This window comes from Podarcis erhardii, assembly GCF_964252035.2.
Source record: "Podarcis erhardii genome assembly, chromosome: 11".
In the NCBI taxonomy this organism is placed as follows: Eukaryota; Metazoa; Chordata; class Lepidosauria; order Squamata; family Lacertidae; genus Podarcis; species Podarcis erhardii.
This window is the reverse complement of record NC_138501.1, coordinates 1961796-1982711: the sequence shown is the minus strand read 5'-3', so window position 1 is coordinate 1982711 and position 20916 is coordinate 1961796. Positions and strand designations below refer to the sequence as shown.

Sequence of the window (20916 nt, the reverse complement as noted above, 5' to 3'; positions counted from 1 at the left end):
CCAACAGTTCCCCGGGGCGCCAGGCATGTTTTGCTCCTGGTGCAGGTCCAATTGTGACTACGTGGAGATTTCTGGGTGTCAAGTTGGCAACTGACATCTCCACTGAGCGAGCCGACTCATGGGCAGCAAAAGACACCTGCCTTGTGCCTCTGCGCTGCCACACAAATCATGCACCCCTTGTTGGGCATCTGAGTCCTCCATCATCAAGGACAGTAAGTGGAGGGCTGAGTATATTTGACTGTGCTGCAGCCTTGCCATAGACCACTCAAATGGAGCTCACAGACCACCGTTTAAAAAACTCTGCCTTAGTCCATTGTCAATACCATTTCCCTTCCTACTGCGTTCGCTTCTCCTCCTTGCATACTGGGACAAGTGATTTGTTGTAAAAGCAGACTACAGTCAAGCAATGTGGTTGAGATCATGGAATCGTAGCATTGGAAGGGGCCTCAAGGGACATCCAGTCCAACCAACTGGTGAATAGACATTCCACTGTGGCGACTGTAACCGAGGTTTCAGGTGTCTTTGGTGCCTAGCTTATCTATCTGAGCTTCTTCCACTGTCACCTACAGTATGTTTTGGGAAAGGCGAAGGGGCAGGCACCCAGGGGAATCAACAAGCAATGAAGACACTCATCTGAATGCACAAAATTACCCTAATCCATTTTTAAAGAAAAGTTTATTAAATGGTAGTATTCTCTAACAAATTTTAAGAAAATGCAGGCATAAGGTTTGTGCTAACCATTCCAGATACCATGAACCTTAAACTGCAAAAGTGTCCAATAATAAGCAATCTCCTGGCTGGAAATGGAATTTGTACCCAAATCTTCTCCCTGGAGAGATAATTAGACTCAGGTCCTTTCAGGCTTTAAGTTTATAATTTTCTTCACCAGTAAATCCAGATCTTCATCTTCCTCGCCACTTAAGTCCAATTCATGGCTTTCCTCAAATTCAACATTTCTGTTTCTTGTTTGATCGTTTTTGGAAGGTTCATGCTCAGTGTTCTCTAGACTTGTCTGAATCCTATGACAAAATACACAAAGTATCATTTCTCCAGCTTTCATCCCTGAATTTTGAAACTGGGATGTGATGCAGGAAGAGAAGAGACTTTTCATACAAGTATTTCATACAAATATTTTTATTTACTTACGTATTTAATTACTTACTTACTTACTTACTTACTTACTTACTTACTACTTAATATACCGCCCTATACCCGCAGGTCTCAGGGCAGTTCACAGAATAAAATCAAAATATAAAACCACAAAATACAATATCAAAATAAAAACGACTACCCAATAACCTCCCCCCCCTTAAAAAACACACACATTTTGATATCAGCCAAATCAACCAAAGACCTGATTAAAATGGAACGTTTTTGCGTGGCACCTAAAGGTGTACAATGAAGGCGCCAGGCGAACCTCCCTGGTAAGAGCTTTCCACAGAGGGGGAGCCGCTGCAGAGAAGGCCCATTCTCATGCTGCCACCCTCTGGACCTCTTGAGGAGGCGGCACACAAAGGGCGGCCTCGGAAGATGATCTCAGGATCCGGGTAGGTCCATATGGCATAGATTAGGGCAGGCATGTCCAACTTGGAGTAGCCTGTGGTCTACGATCCACTATAAAAACTGGCAGTGATCCAGGGATGGGTGCAGGGTGGGTGAGCGTGCGCCGCCGGCTGCTTCTCCTGAGGAGGCAGGGATGGGTGGGCACTGGCTGTTTCCCAAGGGGAGAGAGATGGGTGCAGGGTGGGCAGCAGGGATGGGTACAGGCTGGGCGGGCACTGGCTGCTTCCCCTGAGGGGGCAGGGCTGGGTACAGGGTGGGTGGGCGCTGGCTGCTTTGCCCGATGCCAGATGCTCCCCCCGCCCTTGTCAAAGGGAGCCGTGCAGGCTATCCTGATCCCCCCTCCCCCCTCAAAGCAAATGGGCTGCGGAGCTCTGGGCGATGCTTCTCCTCTCCTCTCCTCTCCCCCACCCCACCCCCCAACCAGCGCGCACGCTCTCTCTCTCTCTCTCTCTCTCTCTCTCTCTCTCTCACACACACACACAGCATGCCTTTCCATCTGCGTGCGCCTCCGCCCTCTTCCTCCTCCCGCCGGCTTCTCCTTCTGCCTTTGTTGTGCGCGTGCATCTTTCACGCCCTGCTCCCCTTGCCTTTCTGGCTGGTGAGGAGCCTCCTGTGCTCTGGCTGCCTCGGCCCAAGACTGACCAAGATCAACCCCGCAATCGACCAGTCAACTGCGGTCGACAGGCCCGACATGTCTGATTCGGGGCAACCATGACGGCAATGCAACCTCAACCCGTCAGTCATGCTGGCCAGAACAGCACAGTAATGCTTCATGGGAAGCAGGGAGAAACTGCTGGTGTGGGAGTAATAAAGAGAGCTGTTCTGCTCTATGTAGTCTAACCTAGGTCCCGTTTCTCTTTTCTGTTTAATGTATTAACTATGAAGCATCATTTGACACATCTAAGGCACTCGTCATCCATTTTTCATCTGTCTCAGGATCGCAGCACCTCAAGGACCACCTCTCCCCATGGGAACCAACCTGCAAGAGATTTGGAGGGTGGCAACATGAGAACGGGCCTTTTCTGTGGTGGCTCCCCACTTGTGGAATGCTCTCCCTGGTGAGGCACATTTCTCTTTTCCCGGGTCTTTGGCTAATTAAACAATCTATGGCTTTTTAATCTGGGGGGAGGTAACTGTTTTTGTTTGTTACTATGTTATTCATTTGGGGTTTTTTATACTGTTAATTGTCCTGTGATCCTTGGCAGAAGGACAGCAGAAAAATTTACTAAATGAAATAAATAAAGAAATAAAATTTTGTTTAGTGTTCGCATGTGGGCAACAGTTTTAATCATAGGCAGTTGACCAAAATGGGAAGGTATTTTTTTGTTATTAAAAAAAATTGAGCTGTGATCTCATATGCCATTAGAGGAGAGTGCCCACAATTCACATAACATATCACTGAATACCGGTATCTCCTCCTGGTTTATTTTTTAATGCCTAGGTAAGTGCTGACCCTGCTGTAATATTACTGGAAACAATTAGCCTCCAGATCTGGAAGCATTTAAGAATATAGGAGTTCCTGAAATGACCCAGATATTATGTGTTTGAGTGAGAGAGAAGAGATTGCTCACTACAAGTGAGGTCAGCATCCAGGTAGTTATCAGTCATATAACCAATTTCTGTAAAAATGCTATAGATATGCTAGTTAGGAAGAAAACAGCATTTTTCCAGTAACACATTGTTGTTTGACTGTTGCAAAATTGATGCATATCAGAACAACTATACTGAAAAAACTCATAGCACGTTTTAAAAGCTATTGTGCTAAAAATCAACATTTGGTGAGGTGCTTAAAAATGATTTCCACAAACCGCTCAATTAGGTTAACTCTGGTAGTTCCAGCCTAGTCACGTATATAAATAGATGCAGCCAAGGTGTGAGCATTTGCATTACTAATGGAACTCCTTTATGTAACCAAACTCGTAGTTTCATCAAGGTGCCCCATTTTGTTGTAGCAAATTACCATTTGGCCACTTTACTGGAAAGGGGAAGGGTCCAAGCCTGTGGCTAAGATGGCAAACCTAGGCATCCTCATGTGGAAGCAGTGAAGTTGATGACTCCTCCTCTCCCACAACTGTCTAGCAACAATCATTCCATCAGGATACAAAGACCTAGGAAGCAAGGCCACTCGGTTGGCTCTACTAAGAGACCAGATTCCTCTGGTTCCCTCACTCTCTTCAAACAGTTTCCATTCATGCTGGTTATTATGAGACTTTGATAACTTCAATAACTGGTGCCTGACTTTGTTAGTTTTCCTCTTCCTTCCTCTTCCTGCCTTTTGGATTGAAAGCCCTAGGGGAGGGGATGCCTTGTTCATTACTGATCTTTTGTACATTGCTCTTGGCGCCTATAGGGGTGAAGAGCAGGGTAAAGATGCTTTAAATACTAAATTTAGTGTCATCATTACTGAAAAGCTGAAGAGGCGGCGGCGTAAGAGGCCACACTTAGTTCTCCAACCAGCACTGCAACACATCTGCCCAAGGAGAGGTGGAGATGCTTCACATGCAGGAACAGCATTTGCACGGCACAAGGAGACCGTGCCAAAAGACACAAGAGCTGCATTTTGGCCATGATAAACAAGACACGTGGAGCATGGCAGGTGCTTGCGTTTCCTTCCCCTTCCATCTCACATTCAAAGCTACTCCAAGACCAGTTAAGATGATTATTACATACATCAAATCTAAAGTGTAGATCACGAAATAAGCAGGGCTGGACAATTTAACCTTCACTGCCACTGTGAGGAGGAACCTGATACTTCCTCCCAGCTTTGGAGCTTGGCCCAAGCCTGGATTCTGATGTGGCTTTGAACTTGCTCCTGCCTGCCCATTAGGCAAGGAAGGTCCAGGCATCAGAATGTTTCTGGCTGGACACCAAAGTTTGCCAACACCTGTGTGAAATAAATTGGGATACACAAATGTTAAGTGAAATGCTTACGGAATCACAATTTCTTCTTTCTTTCCACATTTAGCACATAGCTCTAATTCATGAGCACACAGTTTGCAGATGATGTGGTAAGAATCCTTTACAGTCTTCTTCAGACATTTGACACTATTAAAAGGAACACAAAAGTTGAATTAAAATGGTTGACCAGACTGTTTGTTACAAAAGATTGCTGCATATCTTTCAAATTTCAGATAGCCGAGTAAGAGAGATGTTTGAATGATTTTCAGAAGCTTTGAACTGTGAGAATGAGAGGGTTTTGCTTGTTTCTTTCTTCTTCATTTTGCAATATGTAATACCCCCTTTCTTCCCAAAGGGGTAGAGAAGGTTCCCCTCTCCTGCATTACATTCTACATCCCTGGCACAAGGCTTCTTGAAAGCAGATTTTCCAGCCAGCTGCACATATTCCCCAAACGCACAAAATGTTAAAAAGACAAACCAACACAAAGAACGCTTTGCTTGTTGCTTATACCCTGTTTCAGTGGCAGTTTCTTCAAGAGTCAGTAGTTCTCATCTTCTCTACAGTAAGGTAACAGTCCAGTATAAATCCCAACTCAGTGACACTGAGCAAGGGCCACTGGCTTACTCTGAAAGTTATCTATCAAATTCTGCTACTTCATCAAACTTGGGCCACCAAAATATAGCCCTTACTTCTAAACATAAAATTGCCTTGTAAGTCCCAATGAGTTTGGCAGGACTCACTCCTATGGAAGTGTACATAAGAAAGCAGCTTTAGTCACAAAGGTCGTTTCAAACACACCCTTTCCTCCTCGCAATAGAGACTTTGAGTGATACAACACTTTCAAAAACAAAGGCAAGCCCAAAGATTGTTTATAACTGCAAGGCGTTCCTCTGTATGAATCACCTAGTTATGCAAAAGGTATTACTCCTTCGGAGAAGCAAATGACACACTGAGCAAAAAACACAAGTCATAAAGCCCAGATTTTTGTTTTGTATTAATGAAAAGCAGACAGGTGTGAATGGAAAGAGAGTGCTTAAATCTCTCCCTCTCAAAACGGTTTCCTCCCCATGCAGGGTCCTGCGTACCCTATCACTGCCCTGCTCAAAACTGCAGACTCCTGAGGCTGCTTCTCATTTAAAAAGAATACACTGAAGCTTATTTACATGCATGCCTGCATACATCATTTGTCTCTGAATGTATGGAAGAGCAACTAATGATTATTCAAGCAATGGAGGTCTAAGATAGTTCAAAGTCCACTGAAGACTATTCACCTAGATTAATTTTAAGGAAGTGTTCCATAGCTCCAATTTAATGACAGTCTTTACTTTGCATGGCTTTTGTATCAACATTTCTTCACCATGCCTCATTACTCACAAATTTATTTCATGAAATCACAAGACTGTGGCTGTGCCCACACCTTGGGTCATCTTGACATCTGAATACAGTCAAGTATCTTCAGTACATACTGGTCTGCACTGAGCACATGTAATAACAGCAAAGTAGTAAGCTATGGAACAATATTTACTCACCATTTTTTAGGTTGCGTTAGTGGCTTGTATTTGTTGAATTTTACACGCCATTCCAGGACTTCCTTACAATGCTGACATAGCCCTTCATGGATTTTTGCATTAATTTTCTAAAAGGAATATGAAGAGTTTGCATTTGCTTAGTTGAACTTGAGATACAAAATCTCACAAATCAGTGACAACTTCATTATTTCTAGTTTTGAAAACTTTAAGAAACCATATGCGATGTAATGTGTATGGTCTATGAAAAGCTGTTCAAAATTTTGTCAGCATTAATTACACTGTTTTCTGGATTGCTTGAGGAAAGGCACATGCTATGATTTTTATGGAAAGAATGAACCAATCTACTTATTGTTTGACTGCAGACTTAGTTGGGTACATTCAAAAAAGCTTTCTGGATTGCAGCCAAAAGCCTTAGAAATACCTGGTGAGATTTCTCACGTCACTCTTTTAACCAAACACACAGTTCCATATTAAACAGCTTTTGGAAATCCCATCAGCTGTGAGTCAGACACATGTTGTCAGACACAGACAGCTGAAGAAAAGAACTAGTAATATTATACCACCACCAAGGGCTTCAAATAAAATCACAACCATTCTCTGCTTGGCCTCCGTCACTGCAAGGCAGGGAGTTGCAAGGATGAAGGAAGGCATTTGCAAATGTTCTCTCCAATCAGTCAAAATTAACACTGCTAGCAACTTTCTTATTAGAGATGTTTACAGTAGTGTTAAGCATCATGTATTAGCATGTGAACATCACCATGCCAGGCTAGTTTGACACTCTGTAAATTTCCCCTTATACCTACTGAGAGAGAGGTGACTCAGCTATTCCAACAGTGAGCAGGAAGCTACTCATCCTACTATCACAACATTATCTCCGCAAGAACTTGACTCCTTGTTGACTAATCAGATTTAACTACATAAGAAGAGCCTAATGCATCATGCCAATGGCTCATATATTCCAGTATCCTGTTCTCACAATGGCCAACCAGATGCATGTGGGAAATCTGCAAGCAGGATTTGAGCACAAGAGCAGACTTAGGCTTGCCACCTGTATAACACAGAATTGTCCTGTATTTCAATGTAAAATTCAATGTAAAATCCATTGTGTGCGTGTGCGTGTGACAAATTCCAGAGATGCAATCCAGTTAGGTTGCAATAGATTGTAATGGGTTGCTTTCAAGTCACTTCAGCACCAGAATTTCTTAAAAAATTCTCCCCCAACCGCACCGCCCTACCCTGTCCTGTATTTTGCCAGAAGAAAGGTGGGAAGGCTAAGCTCACTCGTCTCTTGTGGCTTCTAGCAACCGGTATTCAGATGCATTGCTGGTATAGTGGTGAAGAGCGGTGGACTCGTAATCTGGTGAACCGGGTTCGCGTCTCCGCTCCTCCACCTGCAGCTGCTGGGTGACCTTGGGCTAGTCCCACTTCTCTGAAGTCTCTCAGCCCCACTCACCTCACAGAGTGTTTGTTGTGGGGGAGGAAGGGAAAGGAGAATATTAGCCGCTTTGAGACTCCCTAGGGTAGTGATAAAGCGGGATATCAAATCCAAACTCTCCTTCTTCCAGCTGTGGAGGCACATCATAGTAAGCTCCTCCGTGAATTTGTCTGATCATATAGTCCTACAGGTTGGTGGCCATCACTGCCGCCTGTGGGTGCTGTGTGAAGAAGTATTTATTTTTATCTTCCCTGAACCTTCCAACATTCAGTTTAATTGGATGTCCATGAGTTGTACTTTTAGAGATGGATATAAACTCTTCCCTATCCACTTTCTCCGTGCCATGGATAATTTTATAAACTTCTCTAATGTCACCTTAAACACAGATTCAGAATTCAAAATGACCATAACAGATTGGAGAACTGGGCCCAAAGTAAGTTTCAACAGGTACAAACAATAGGAGTCAAACTTACAAGAAAGAAGATTCCGACTAAACATCAGGAAGAACTTTCTGACAGTAAGAGCTGTTTGACAGTGGACCGGACTCCCTCAGGACCTTGTGAGCTCTCCTTCCTTAGAGGTTTTTATGCAGAGGTTGGATAGCCATCTGCAAGGGGGTTGTGCTAGATGACCCTTGGGGCCCCTTTCTAACTCAACACAATTCTGATTCTATGAACATTTGGGAATCACATGTGCAGCTGATGGTCCCAAACTGCCAAGCGAAGACTCTGATGAGTATTAAGATTGCCTTTGCTGATGTATTGCAGAAACAACAGTGAAAATTATATTTCATTAGGTACATGCACAAGTCCTTTAGCCCCTTATAAGCATATTCTTTCTTGTATTTATCCTGTCCTCGGACCGTTAGGACAGCGTGGAGTTAAGACTGGCACTATGCTCTCAAGTTTATTTTTCACAGCCATAAGAACCAGAAACACAGTTTAAGAAACAAAGCAACAACTACCGATAAATGTGAAAGCTGAGCTTTCACAATTATGAATTCCACATCTGCTACGGTTACCCAAATGATATTCAGTACAATACAGCAGATCAGGAGAAAGTAAAGTAAAATAAATAAATAGATAAATAAATAAGAAAAAGTCAATGAAAAATAACTGCTTTAGAATGCAAACAGTTTTGTTTCTGTTTGTAAGGGTGGTTTAAATTGCCTGTATTCATCCCATTAATGTTTCTTCATGGAAACAGTGTAAGCACTGAGAAAACTAAGATGACTCAGACTTCAAGGTCAAGTGTTGGCAGGAAAAACAAAGCAATTTTTAAAAAGAAAAAAATGCTTTGCATATCACAAATGTATACAGTTAAAATTACAAACAAGTCACATCACAGAAAACACAAAGCAAAGAAGAATTTGCAGGGGCATGATAATGGCATCAGTAGAGATATAATGTGGAAAATAGCTTTTTTTTTTTTTTGCAAAGGCAAAAGAAAAACTTGGATAAGCACAGTTCAAAAGCTAAGGTTGTAAGGCTTGGAGTGGGAAAGATTAACTGTAAGCTAATTTATTGCAAAGGCCATTGTGGCAATCATGATGGGTACAAAGATTTTAGGCTACAAGAGGAAACGAGAAGTTAGCTTTTAAGTCATTTAATTCACACTTCCTGAATATATTAGCTAGAATTGTGAGGTTTTTATAAGGCACTTAGCTAATTTTAACTGCACAATCCAAAGAAAGATGCTACACAATGAAAACTGTCTAATTCCTTCCTACAAGAAGCCTTCAGTATTTTGTTATATAGTTGTTTCAACTGAACTAATTACAATCCAATAGATATATTTATGTGATTGCAATCACAATTTGTTATAACAAAATGTAATTTTAAAAAATATGAATTGTCAACATTCTGAGGATCGTAGTCTATAAATTTGAGAATTCTACAATGGTCCCCATAACTTGATTCAAATGTTGTCACTATGTATTATTAGATATTAAGAAAAGATAAAAGCGCTATTCAGTTTGTTAATGGTTCAGAAACTTGAAGGCAGAAGGTAAATGTGGAAAGACTAGAAGCAGGGACCCAAAAATTAGATGCTTAAGGGACACTTGACTAAATGGCATCCTCCTGAAGAAACAGAGAATTGTAATGTCAGCATTTTTGTTGCACTGTTGTCACAGCTCGTAAGAAATGGGAAAAGGGCTGTGCTACCACAAAGTGTGCTGGTAGTCACATTACAGCCTTCAACTTATGCAAGATAATAGAATCAGAAATATTTATTTACCTGATCTACTTCGTGACATTTGCTTGTCTAGCCTTCCAAGTTCTATTATCAAACAAGAATTACAGCGGCAACTCAACTACTGAAGAGCTACTGTATTGCCGTTAAGGCTTACACTCCTACCTCGGGTTACAGGCGCTTCAGGTTGTGTTTTTTCGGGTTGCGGACCGCCAAAACCTGGAAGTACCGGAATGGGTTTCTTCCGGGTTTCGGTGGTCACGTATGCGCAGAAGCGCTAAATTGTGCTTTGCACATGCGCAACCCGCGCATGCGGCAACATGCTGCTGTGGGTTGCGGACGCTGCGGGTTGCGAATGTGCATTCCGCACAGATCACATTCGCAACCCGAGCGTCCACTGTACCGGGAAATGATACATACAGTGGTACCTCTGGTTACATACTTAATTCGTTCTGGAGGTCCGTTCTTAACCTGAAACTGTTCTTAACCTGAGGTACCACTTTAGCTAATGGGGCCTGCTGCTGCCGCCGCGCCGCCAAAGCACAATTTCTGTTCTCATCCTGAAGCAAAGTTCTTAACCCAAGGTACTATTTCTGGGTTAGCAGCGTCTGTAACCCGAGGTACCACTGTAATGTAATGAAAAAGGTGTTTAAAATAACATTCGTAAAAAACCCAGAAGATTTTCTCTTGGGAATTACAGGGACAGATCTACCTAAACTGTACAGAAACTTATTCATGTATGTGACTACAGAAGTAAGAATGTTACTTGCCCCAAAATGGAAAGAAGTAGTATTCCCAAGAAAGGAAGAATGGATACAAAAACTTATGGAATATGTAGAAATGGCAAAACTTACTGGAAGAGTAAGAAATCAAGATAACCTTTTTATAAAAGAATGGAAATGGTTTATTGAGTATTTAGATAAATTGTAAACAGATAAAAACATTGTTAAGATTATTGTAATAGCCTATAGTTTCATAAGAGTATATATTTAAAGAAGATGAATAAATGACCAAATTAAGTTAATTTGGATACGCAAAAGATATTAAAAATAAATTTAAGGAATCGCAGAAAGAGGGGGAAGGAAGTCAAGTTTTGAAATGTCAAAATGATTGTAAAATCAGTGAAATGTATAAATCTGAAAAGTATAAATGACTTTTTAAAAAGAAAGAATGGCAGGGATAGGAAAAGGCTAATTTCCAGTTTCCACAGGCTGGAATTATACAGGTGGGAGCTGGCTGCTTTGTATCTTCTATTCCTCTCTGTTGCTTTTTTGCACTGAAAACATGGCATTTCAAGTGGGCAGGAATTAAAGTATCATTGAGAAGTTTAACAACATCCTCTTGCTTTTTAATTGTTTTGGTAGTATGTGGGCTATACCATTAGTTTTGGCTAACAGGTTTTTACATCTAGATACAGATCTCTGAAAAGAAACACCAAGAGGCATTGAAGTTGTAGCATACAAATGTCAACAACAGAAATCAATATCTTGGACTTTTGTGAAGGGAGAACATTTATCTCTGGATCCTCAACAAAAGCAGCAGCAAATTTTAGCAACAAATGCCAGAACCACAATGTTCAAGCTGGTAAATAAGGAAAGTACAACTGTGCAAATTCTAACTGCTGAGATGTGGAGTACACCTTGGGTACGAAATGAATGGTATCCTAGTTGCTTGGGAATGCCCTTTTTCATATGCACAGAGCCAGGATCCTTCTAGTGCCTATGTTAAAAAAGGAACTTTCTTAAGTCTCAACTGAAAAATTGGGAAGGACAGTGACCAAAGATAACTCTCCTTGTTTAGATGTTATTTTTAGGTACCGTATTTTTCGCCCCATAGGAGGCACAGGCCCATAGGACGCACCTAGGTTTTTTTGGGGGGGGGAGAAAAAAAGTATTTCCCCCCCCGAGCTTCCCCCCAACCCCAGCCCCCAGAACAGGCTGCTATCCGCTAGCCGCGAGACTTCGCGCGGCTCTCCCACAGCTAGCGGAGCGCTGCGCAAAGCCCGAAGCTTGGGGCGTGCTGAGCTCAGCGTGCCCCAAGCTTCTGGGTACCGGCAAGGTCTCCGCTAGCTGTGGGAGAGATGCGTCCCCCACGGCTAGCGGATAGCTTCCTGAAGCCTGGAGAGCGAGAGGGGTCAGTGCGCACCAACCCCCCTCGCTCTCCAGGCTTCAGCAAAAGCCTGCATTCGCCCCATAGGACGCACATACATTTCCCCTTCATTTTTGGAGGGGAAAAAGTGCGTCCTATAGGGCGAAAAATACGGTAGCTGGGCAGACTGTGGAATTTGTGTAGCAGAAGGTAAGCCATATTGCATCAAGCACTGAGTCTATATAACCAGACACAATAAAGTCATCTCAGATTACTAAAGGAAACTGAAAAATAATGCAGCAATGCCACCAGCAAAATTCAACAGCAGATCTATCTTCCTCTTCTCTGCAGCATTCCAACCAAGGTGCTCCAATATAAAGTACTTCAATGGTGACTTTGAAACTACAACTAATCCAGAACTGGTGACTGGGAGCACCTACCAGGACCATATAACACCAGTCCTAAAAGATCTTCACTGGCTCCCAGTACGTTTCCGAGCGCAATTCAAAGTGTTGGTGCTGACTTTTAGAGCCCTAAACAGCCTCGGCCCAGTATCCCTGAAGGAGCGTCTCCACCCTCATTGTTCAGCCCAGACACTGAGATCCAGAGCAGAGGGTGTTCTGGTAGTTCCCTCGCTGCAAGAAGTGAGATTATAGGGAGCCAACCAGGTGGGCGGGGTATAAATAATAATTTGTTGCTGTTGTCCCTATGGAACACCCTCCCTTCAGATGTCAAGGAAATAAACAACTATCTGACTTTTAGTAGACATCTGAAGACAGCCCTGTATCGGGAAGCTTTTAATGTTTGATGTTTTAGTATGTTCTGCTATATGCTGTGAGCCACCCAGTGTGGCTGTGGAAACCCAGTCAGATAGGTGGCATTTTCCTTTTTTTAAAAAAAAGAAATTTTTTATTCGTTTTTAAGCATATTATCGTACATACCACAAAATTTCACATCTTATACAATCTTTTTGGACTTCCATCAACACCTCTGATGATCCCCCATTTTTATTATTTCTTCTGCATTTCTTTATATTCATATTGCCTTTAATTATCTTGACTAACATCTTCCTTTTTGTCCAATTATGCAATAATTCAGATTATTCACCTCACAAAACTTATTGCAAACCTTCAAATGTAATCTGATCATCACAATTACTTTTCAAATAGTCTGTAAATTTACACCAATCTTCTGTGAATCTCTGGTCCTGCTGGTTTCAAATTCTTCCTGTTAATTTGTCTAATTCTGCATACTCCATCAATTTCATCCTCCAATCTTCTTTCGTCGGTAATTCTTCTTGCTTCCATTTTTGTGCTAACAATATTCTTGTTGCCGTCATTGCATATAAAAACAGCTTACAGTCTTTTCTATTTATATCATCTCCCACAATGCCCAGTAAAAATGCTTCTGGTTTCTTAATAAATGTATATTTCAACATTTTTTTCATCTCATTATATATCATTTCCCAGACGTTTTTCACCTTTTTACATTCCCACCTTTTTACATTCCTTCTTTTTCTTTACATTTCCAACATTTATTGCTTACCTTATACATTTTAGCCAATTTAGAGGTGTAATATACCATCTATACACCATTTTCATCACATTTTCTTTTAAAGCATTGCATGCAGAAAATTTTAAACCTTCCTTCCATAATTTTTCCCAATCGTTCAGCTGTATATTATACCCAATATCTTTAGCCCAATGAATCATAACAGACTTTACCTCCTCATCCTTCAAATGCCAATCAAGCAGCAATTTATACATTTTAGACAAAAATTTATATTTATTACTTAATATCTCAACTTCAAACTTTGATTTATTTTCATCAAATCCTTTTACTTTAAAATCCTGTTTAAACATTTCATTAACCTGACGATAGTGTAGTCTAGCCAATCGTTTACATATTCTTTGACTTCCTCATATGGTTTCAACTTCCATTTACTAGATGGATGGCATTTTCCAGCTGCACTGGCTCCCAGTGGAGTACAGGGTCAGATTTAAGGTGCTGGTTTTGACCTTTAAAGCCCTTCATGGCCTAGGACCCTCGTACCTACGGGACCACCTCTCCTTGTATGCCCCACGGAGGACCGTAAGGTCCATATATAGCAACACCCTAGTGGTCCTGGGCCCTAAAGAAGTTAGATTAGCTTCAACCAGAGCCAGGGCCTTTTCAGAGTTGTTCTGCCTGGCCTTTGGGTTGGAGTCAATTGATCCCCCCCCCCTTTCCTTTTTCCTTTCTCCTCCTGTGATGAGGCTGCATTTTAATGTTTCAATGCTTCAATGTTGTGTTTAATCTTCTTTTTAAATTGTATTCATTCCACTTGTTTTTATTATTGCTTGTTAGCCGCCCTGAGCTGGGGAGGGCAGGGTATAAATAAAATTTATTAATTATTATTATTATTGTTATTGTTGTAATAAAATCATCATCATCAAGGTTGTGGAAGGTGTTTCAACTACAGCTATTAGTAAACTTCATTCTTTTTAAAAAAGATGCATATCCCCTTTTGTAGGGCATATGTTAAAGACAGCAGGACAAGCCATAAATTCCCCGGTTTTAACAAGATTGCCAATCTTCTGAATAGACATGTAAGCAGAACACTATGAGAAATAGTTTTAAAATTCACAGCTAGCTTCTACTTACTCTTCCTCACATTTCTGGTTTGTATTCATTAGTATGCAAAAGCAAACAAATGAAAAGATACCGTATTTTGTATTCCTGAGCGCATTCTGGCATCTTTAACCATTTTAATAGTTTGGGGAGGCACCAGGCAAACTTCAAAACTGTTCTAGGCTTCAGCACTGAAAGAAAACTTGATGTTGCTAAGCAATGTCCTTTTTGAGGGGGGAGAGCTTTCCTTCCAAATACTTTGCTATTCCATTAAGGGAGTATGACATCACACTGGAAAGGGAAATGTTTCAAGGATAAAGGCAGCCCAGAAATGTTAATGTACTTGGAATGCAAGCAGGCATGGTCAGAAGTGCTCTGTATGAGCAGCTCTGAGAGGAGTGCAGACATTTCCCAAGGGCTACTTAAAGTCATTCATTACCTATAGCTTGTCAAACAGGAATCTATGATAAAGCAAGAGGATCATTATTTTAATGGTAATGAAGCATGAAATACTGTAATTATGAAACCGAGGCACAACACCCACTTCCTGTTTGACCTATGCTTCCTATTCTAGACTTCTCTCTCTCTCTCTCTCTCTCTCTCTCTCTAGCAAACACTGGATACATGTATTGCTTTACATTAATAAGGAAGTATGTTTAATTTTCTTTTTAAAAATCAGCAGTATGTTTTTCTTTCTGTAACTCTTCCGTTTATGCTAAGGCTATTCTAAATCTTTATATTTGTAAATTATAGGAAGAGTAGAACTTCACCCTCCACTTTCTTTTTTTTTAAAAAAAAACAACAACACACACAGAGACACAAAGACAGGAAGATGGATGAAAATGTACAGATTTATTGCAGTTAACACTACAAGTCTGAGAAAGAATTTATATTTGAAGATCACACATCATTTCAGACAAGGACTACAATCTCTAGACCCTAGGGCAGTGTTTTCCCCTTTGAGAGTCTTGTCTTCGTGGTGTAACACTACTCTGGGGGTAGTTTTAATAATACTATTTTATCCTTGAATTGTTTTCTTTAGCTAAAAAAACTAGGAAAAATTACAGAGTGTACCATCTGAGACCCTTTCAAACGGGACCACACTGTGGAAGGGCATTCTTTTATTTCACACACAGCGAATACTGTAAGACACTTTTCAGACAAGTACCATCACAAACTTGGTATATCTTGCAACTGACTTGAATGTCATACACAATCCTGGTACTTTTTTTTCTTATCTTAACCCTGCTGTGTTCCTTATATTACCTTATTTACTTACTGCTATATTCATATTTCATACTAGGGGCTGCCATTCACACCACATCTTGCCCTGCATGTGGCCAACCCCTTTCCCTTTTACATGCATGCGTGACCAAGGCAGGCAATGCCTAGTACCTAAAGGATGACAAAGATAGTACTAGGTGGGTATGTCTAGGGAGGATGTCCTACAATTTGGGAAACACCACAGCAAAGGTACTTTCTCCAGTAGTCACCAGCATAACCTCTGAAGAAGTCACAATGCTCTTGTAAGCCAATGCAGCTTTCAGAAAAGTAGAACCAAAATTCTAAGGTCAGGTGCAAAGGTAAGGATGAAGACAAAAAGTACTGAACACCTGAATGGGGCTATTTTAGAAGCACTTGATTCTCTCTCCCCCCCCCCAATGCCATGCAAAGACCAAACCCGGTCTATCTGCACAGCAGAAGTGATGGATATGGAGCCATGCCAAACACCTGCCCTAATCACATAAGATGAAGTCAGCATAGCTTCTTCTATGCCACAATCCTCTTGTACTTCAAGTTTGGTGCCAGCATGTCAAGCCTGGAATGAAAGATGTTCCTGAGCAGATGCAGCCAGGGCCATTGAAGAGCCTGTCTGCTATACTGTTCTCATGCCCTGCTTTGTGTAGTAGTGCTGAAAAGTGAAAGTGACTCAAGTCTCAGCAGAGCTCAACAGCAGGATAAACAAGAACTGTAAAGGATTGGTAGGTAAGATATGTGCACATGATAAGACACATGGTTATTAAGCATATAGTAAGTCATATGACAAAAGCGGTTTCTTACCTGATGACATCTGCAACAGAACATCTCAGTTTCTGAGTAAAAACAGAAAACTGCCTTGTTCTTTTTTAAAAAAGTAATACTATAGTTCAGAGTAAGTCTTAAACTTGCCTCATGGCTACATTTTTGCTTTCAAGAAAGCCAGGTGTACAGCATTAAAACTCAAATTCAAAAGGGGAGTGTACTAAAAGAGGAAACACTAAGGTATTATGCACTGGTGCTCTACCAGTCATGGAATCATAGCAAGAAACTGAGGCATACGCAGAAAAGAGAATTTGGTTGTATTCATATATTTTAACATGTCCCCTCTCACCACTATACCACAAATCCATTATATGTTCTTTTGGATTATTCAAATAGTGAAGTACAGGCACAATATTATATTTTAGTTGGAAAATTAAAAACAGAAGCAAAAATAAATAAAAATTAATTACAACCAAATGGCTTATACCAGGGGTCAGCAAACTAAGGTCCGTGGGCTGGACAAGGTCCGAGGGGCCCTTTAATACAGCCTGAGGACCCTGCTGCCCGCCTGGTCAGTCCCCACACTAAACTGGCATTGCACAGCGACGCCTCACTGCATGGGGACTAACTTCCGCGACAGGCACGCAGGCAGCTTCGGACTGGCTCCAGGAAGTTCCCACAGCCAATCCAAAGCCACGGATGCCTCTGGGCGGGTGGCGATGGTGGCCAATCCAAAGCTGCAATGGGTTTCCTCAGCACGTGGGAGGCAAGGCTTCGGATTGGCCAGCATCGCGGCCATGGGCAGAGAGGCTGGTGGGTGTGTCGCGGGGCTTCGGCCGGAGCTTGGAACACCTGCTGGCCCCACGCCGGGCGCCCGGGAAAGCTCTCCCAGAAACAAGAGGCACCACCACCACCACTGCCGGAGGAGGGGCTGGGGGAGAGAGAGCAGCCCCCCTCCATCCGTGTGTGTGCACATGCATGTGTGGTCCGGCCCGCCAGAAGGTTTGAGGGACAGTAAGCTGGCCTGCTGGTAGAAAAGTTTGCTGATCCCTGGCATATACCAATTAATACCCAATGAAAGAGTAGCAGTGGTGATGCCCAAATTTACAGAATTTATATGGTTAAGTGATGGTAAAAGAGAAGACAGCCATTTGAAATGCTTTAGTCTCCCTATGCTATACTAGATTCAGTACGTAGCCGTGTTGGTCTGACAGTCGAAATAAAAATTAAAAAATTGTCTAGTAGCACCTTATAGACCAGGGACGCGGGTGGCGCTATGGGTTAAACCACAGAGCCTAGGACTTGCCGATCAGAAGGTCGGCAGTTCGAATCCCCGCAATGACGGGCTGAGCTCCCGTTGCTCGGTCCCTGCTCCTGCCAACCTAGCAGTTCAAAAGCACGTCCAAGTGCAAGTAGATAAATAGGTACTGCTCCAACGGGAAGGTAAACAGAGTTTCTGTGCGCTGCTCTGGTTCGCCAGAAGCGGCTTAGTCCTGCTGGCCACATGACCTGGAAGCTGTACGCCGGCTCCCTTGGCCAATAAAGCGAGATGAGCGCTGCAACCCCAGAGTTGGCCACGACTGGACCTAATGGTCAGGGGTCCCTTTACCTTATAGACCAACTAAGTTTGTTCTGGTGTAAGCTTTGCATGCACAGGAAAGCTTATACCAGAACAAACTTAGTCTATAAGGTGTTACTAGACAATTTTTTACTTTTTTATTTTTATTTATACTATACTAGTTATATAAAGCCCCCCCCATGGAATTGTTCAGAGCTACTTTTAACATGTTTTAAAATCTACTCCATCTGTGGCCTTTGCGCATGCATGCGCGCACACCCACACACCCCATGTTTCAACTTTAGTTAAATATCAATAGTGCTCTTTCTTCTTTATTTGAGATATGTAGATTGGATTGCATCCAACAAAGGTGCCCATTAGCACCAGGTGTTCCACCTGCACAAACAGGACCTCCTCTTCCTCTCTTCTATCCCAATTCTTATTTTCACCACAGGCTAAAACACTCCACCATTCTCGTTAAATGCCAGTGCCTGAAACTGACCTTTCCAGTAGCAATGTGGTTTAGGTGTGTAATCAAACTGGACTACTGCCTGCAGTGTACAAATGTTTCTCTTTCAAGCCCTGCCATTAAGGTATGCAGCTATAGACCAATGACATAACACTATCCTGCATGGAATGTCATAATACAAGAACACCCCTACAACTGCATCTATTCATGGTCAAAAACATGGTTGCCCAATAAGTAAATAACTTCTGAGGGTGGAATCAGCAACAGACTAACACATTTCCAGAGCAGCAAATGTCAGAAAGTAGAATGTCCACCATTTATAAAGACTCTCTACATACAGTATCATCAACATGAATGTATTGGGAAGCTGCCCTCATGCAATTGTAGAAACAACAGTTCTACAGTAAAAAGTACTATTAAAACTGTTAAATAAAAATATTATTCATTTAATGTTTGCAGGCTTAGGCAATTCTAAATCTTATTGAAAGCACTGGTATTAATATGAACAGTTAAAGGCCTTAGGCTACATTTCCAAGGACATATATTTCAAAGTACCGGTAAATGCCAACAGGTCACACTATCAAACAAATATAATCACAACAGGAGGATCAGTCATATTGACCACCATACACATCAGGCACACACAAAGAAAAGAGAATTCAGATGACAACAAAGCTATTTATTCAACAGTACGCCCATACCACCCTGCTTGTACCTTAAGCTCTGCTCTGGAGGTTCTCTTTGTGTGCCCACCCATTATGTCAGAAAGTTGTGTAGCCATGACGGAGAGATCTTTCTTTATGGTGGCTCCACCGCTGTGGAATTCCCTTCCACTGGACCTGCACCCAATCTCTTTGCTGCAAGCTTTTTGGAAGGCCCTGGAAAATTTTCTTCAACTGGTTTTCCACGCATGATGTCCATTCGTTGGGTAAGGTTTTTTAATGTCTAGTGTTATGAATTTGGTGTGTTTTAAATATTATAGTGTTTCTATCATTTGTTTTTATTACAGTAATATTTGCTTGGGGAAATTGTTTGCTCAGAAAAGAAGCCTAAAATATTTGCATTGTTATCATTTTGCAGTATCCTGAAGTTCATTGCTCAATGAGTATTTGAGGCTATTTAGTTGAGAAAAAAGGTAAATAAAAAGAGCTTGAGACAGACGTTCATGATATATCACATGATATTATATCACATGCATAGCAGCTTCTTGTGCCTGTAACTGGTTACTCTGATTCTGCCAACTGGGAAACTCAGGTACCAGAGACAGTAGGAATGAAATTAAACCCAGGAATTTGGGCCTGTGCTGCAGTCCCTATTGAAACTCATCCATCCATAGGTGGCATATTGGGAGAAGCAAGGTAGAGGGCCTGACATGAATTTAACCAGAGAGGGCTTTCTCATTTCTGGCACCTTGCTTATATGCTGGCTTCCCCATTAAGGCTCACCTGGCATCAAAACAGATGCTCTTCCAGTGCAGGTAGAAACTTGATTTACCTAGGCTTTTCAGCATCTGATTATTTTTATAGGCTGCTACTGGCTTTTATTTGTTCTGCCGTTATTAATTTACATTGTTTTTATTACCATTGCAAGCTGGTTTTGTTTAAACATGTAAACAAACTCAGAACTCTGCTTGTTTAAAAAATCCTCGTTTTCAAAATAAAATTGGTAATGCTCATCATTCCTTAGTCCACACCCAAACAAGAACTTCCACCTTAAACTCCATCACAGGTGCATCTTCAGCCAGCCAACACTTCATAAGGGATGGTTACAGTGACGAGTATTTAAATTACACTTGAAAGATGCTGCTTTCTATGCATTGTGGGTCCTGCCTGACTAGAGAGATCAGTCTAATTAAGCCATGCAGAACAGGAACAGCAACCTGGGGCTGCAGTTCTGTGGTCACACACTTGGAAGCTAGGGCCATTGAACCCAAACATGGAGGACAGGCCTGGATTACATTGCATTTTGAATAGTTTGTTGGAATCTGCCCAGAGTGGCTGGGAAACCCGGCCAGGTGGGCGGGGTATAAATAAATTATTATTACATGTCAGACAATTACGTATTAGCCACTCTTCCCACCGCACACACACCTTCAGTCACACTTTCTCAACTCTGGCCCTCGGGCTGCTGGCGGCTCCAGCTTCTGTCCGTCTGGTCCGTGTTCCCTGGCTACACCCAGGCCCGGAGCACCTGGAGGGCCAGAGGCTTCAGCTTATGCTTGGATGCGCCGGGAGCGCAAGGGGGAGAGGCGCCTGCGGTGCTTCCGAGGGGCCCCCAGGGAGCCGCCCGCTCCCCGCTCCCCGCTCCCCGCCTACCTTGCGCCGGGCGCTGGCGTCGTGCCTGTCGTTGCGGAAGGCCTGCGCGTTCTGGTGGCGCTGCGGCCTCGTGCGCGCCACGTTCCCCCGCTGGCAGCTCATCCTCCGGCCCGGAAGTGACGCTGGCCGGCTTCCGCCGCTGGGCGCCCCGCGACGCCGAATGGGCCGCGCGCCGCAGTGTCTCCTGAGCGCCCGCATTGGCCCGGGGACGCCGGCGCCAGGCCGCGGATTGGCT

At 42.5% G+C, this 20916-nt stretch overlaps 1 protein-coding gene across 1 annotated transcript; it reads right to left on the bottom strand.

The window, feature by feature from the left end:
* Positions 1 to 658: 658 nt before the first annotated feature.
* LOC309352524 (uncharacterized protein C9orf85 homolog) lies at positions 659 to 20821 on the bottom strand. The gene is made up of 4 exons (XM_081881094.1): positions 20682 to 20821; positions 5992 to 6098; positions 4495 to 4608; positions 659 to 1019 (listed from the first exon to the last, which is right to left on the bottom strand). Exons 1-4 carry the CDS (start codon positions 20781 to 20783, stop codon positions 848 to 850), a joined length of 495 nt encoding a protein of 164 aa, XP_081737220.1. The 5' UTR covers positions 20784 to 20821; the 3' UTR covers positions 659 to 847.
* Positions 20822 to 20916: the final 95 nt, after the last annotated feature.

Excerpts from the sequence above, each read along its gene's own strand:
- LOC309352524 (XM_081881094.1), bottom strand. The coding sequence starts at position 20,783 with ATGAGCTGCCAGCGGGGGAACGTGGCGCGCACGAGGCCGCAGCGCCAC. Across the intron at positions 4,609-5,991 it reads CTAACGCAACCTAAAAAATG|TGTCAAATGTCTGAAGAAGA; the intron begins GTGAGTAAATAT and ends TCCTTTTAATAG. Across the intron at positions 1,020-4,494 it reads AAAGAAGAAATTGTGATTCC|GATTCAGACAAGTCTAGAGA; the intron begins GTAAGCATTTCA and ends ATTTTGTCATAG.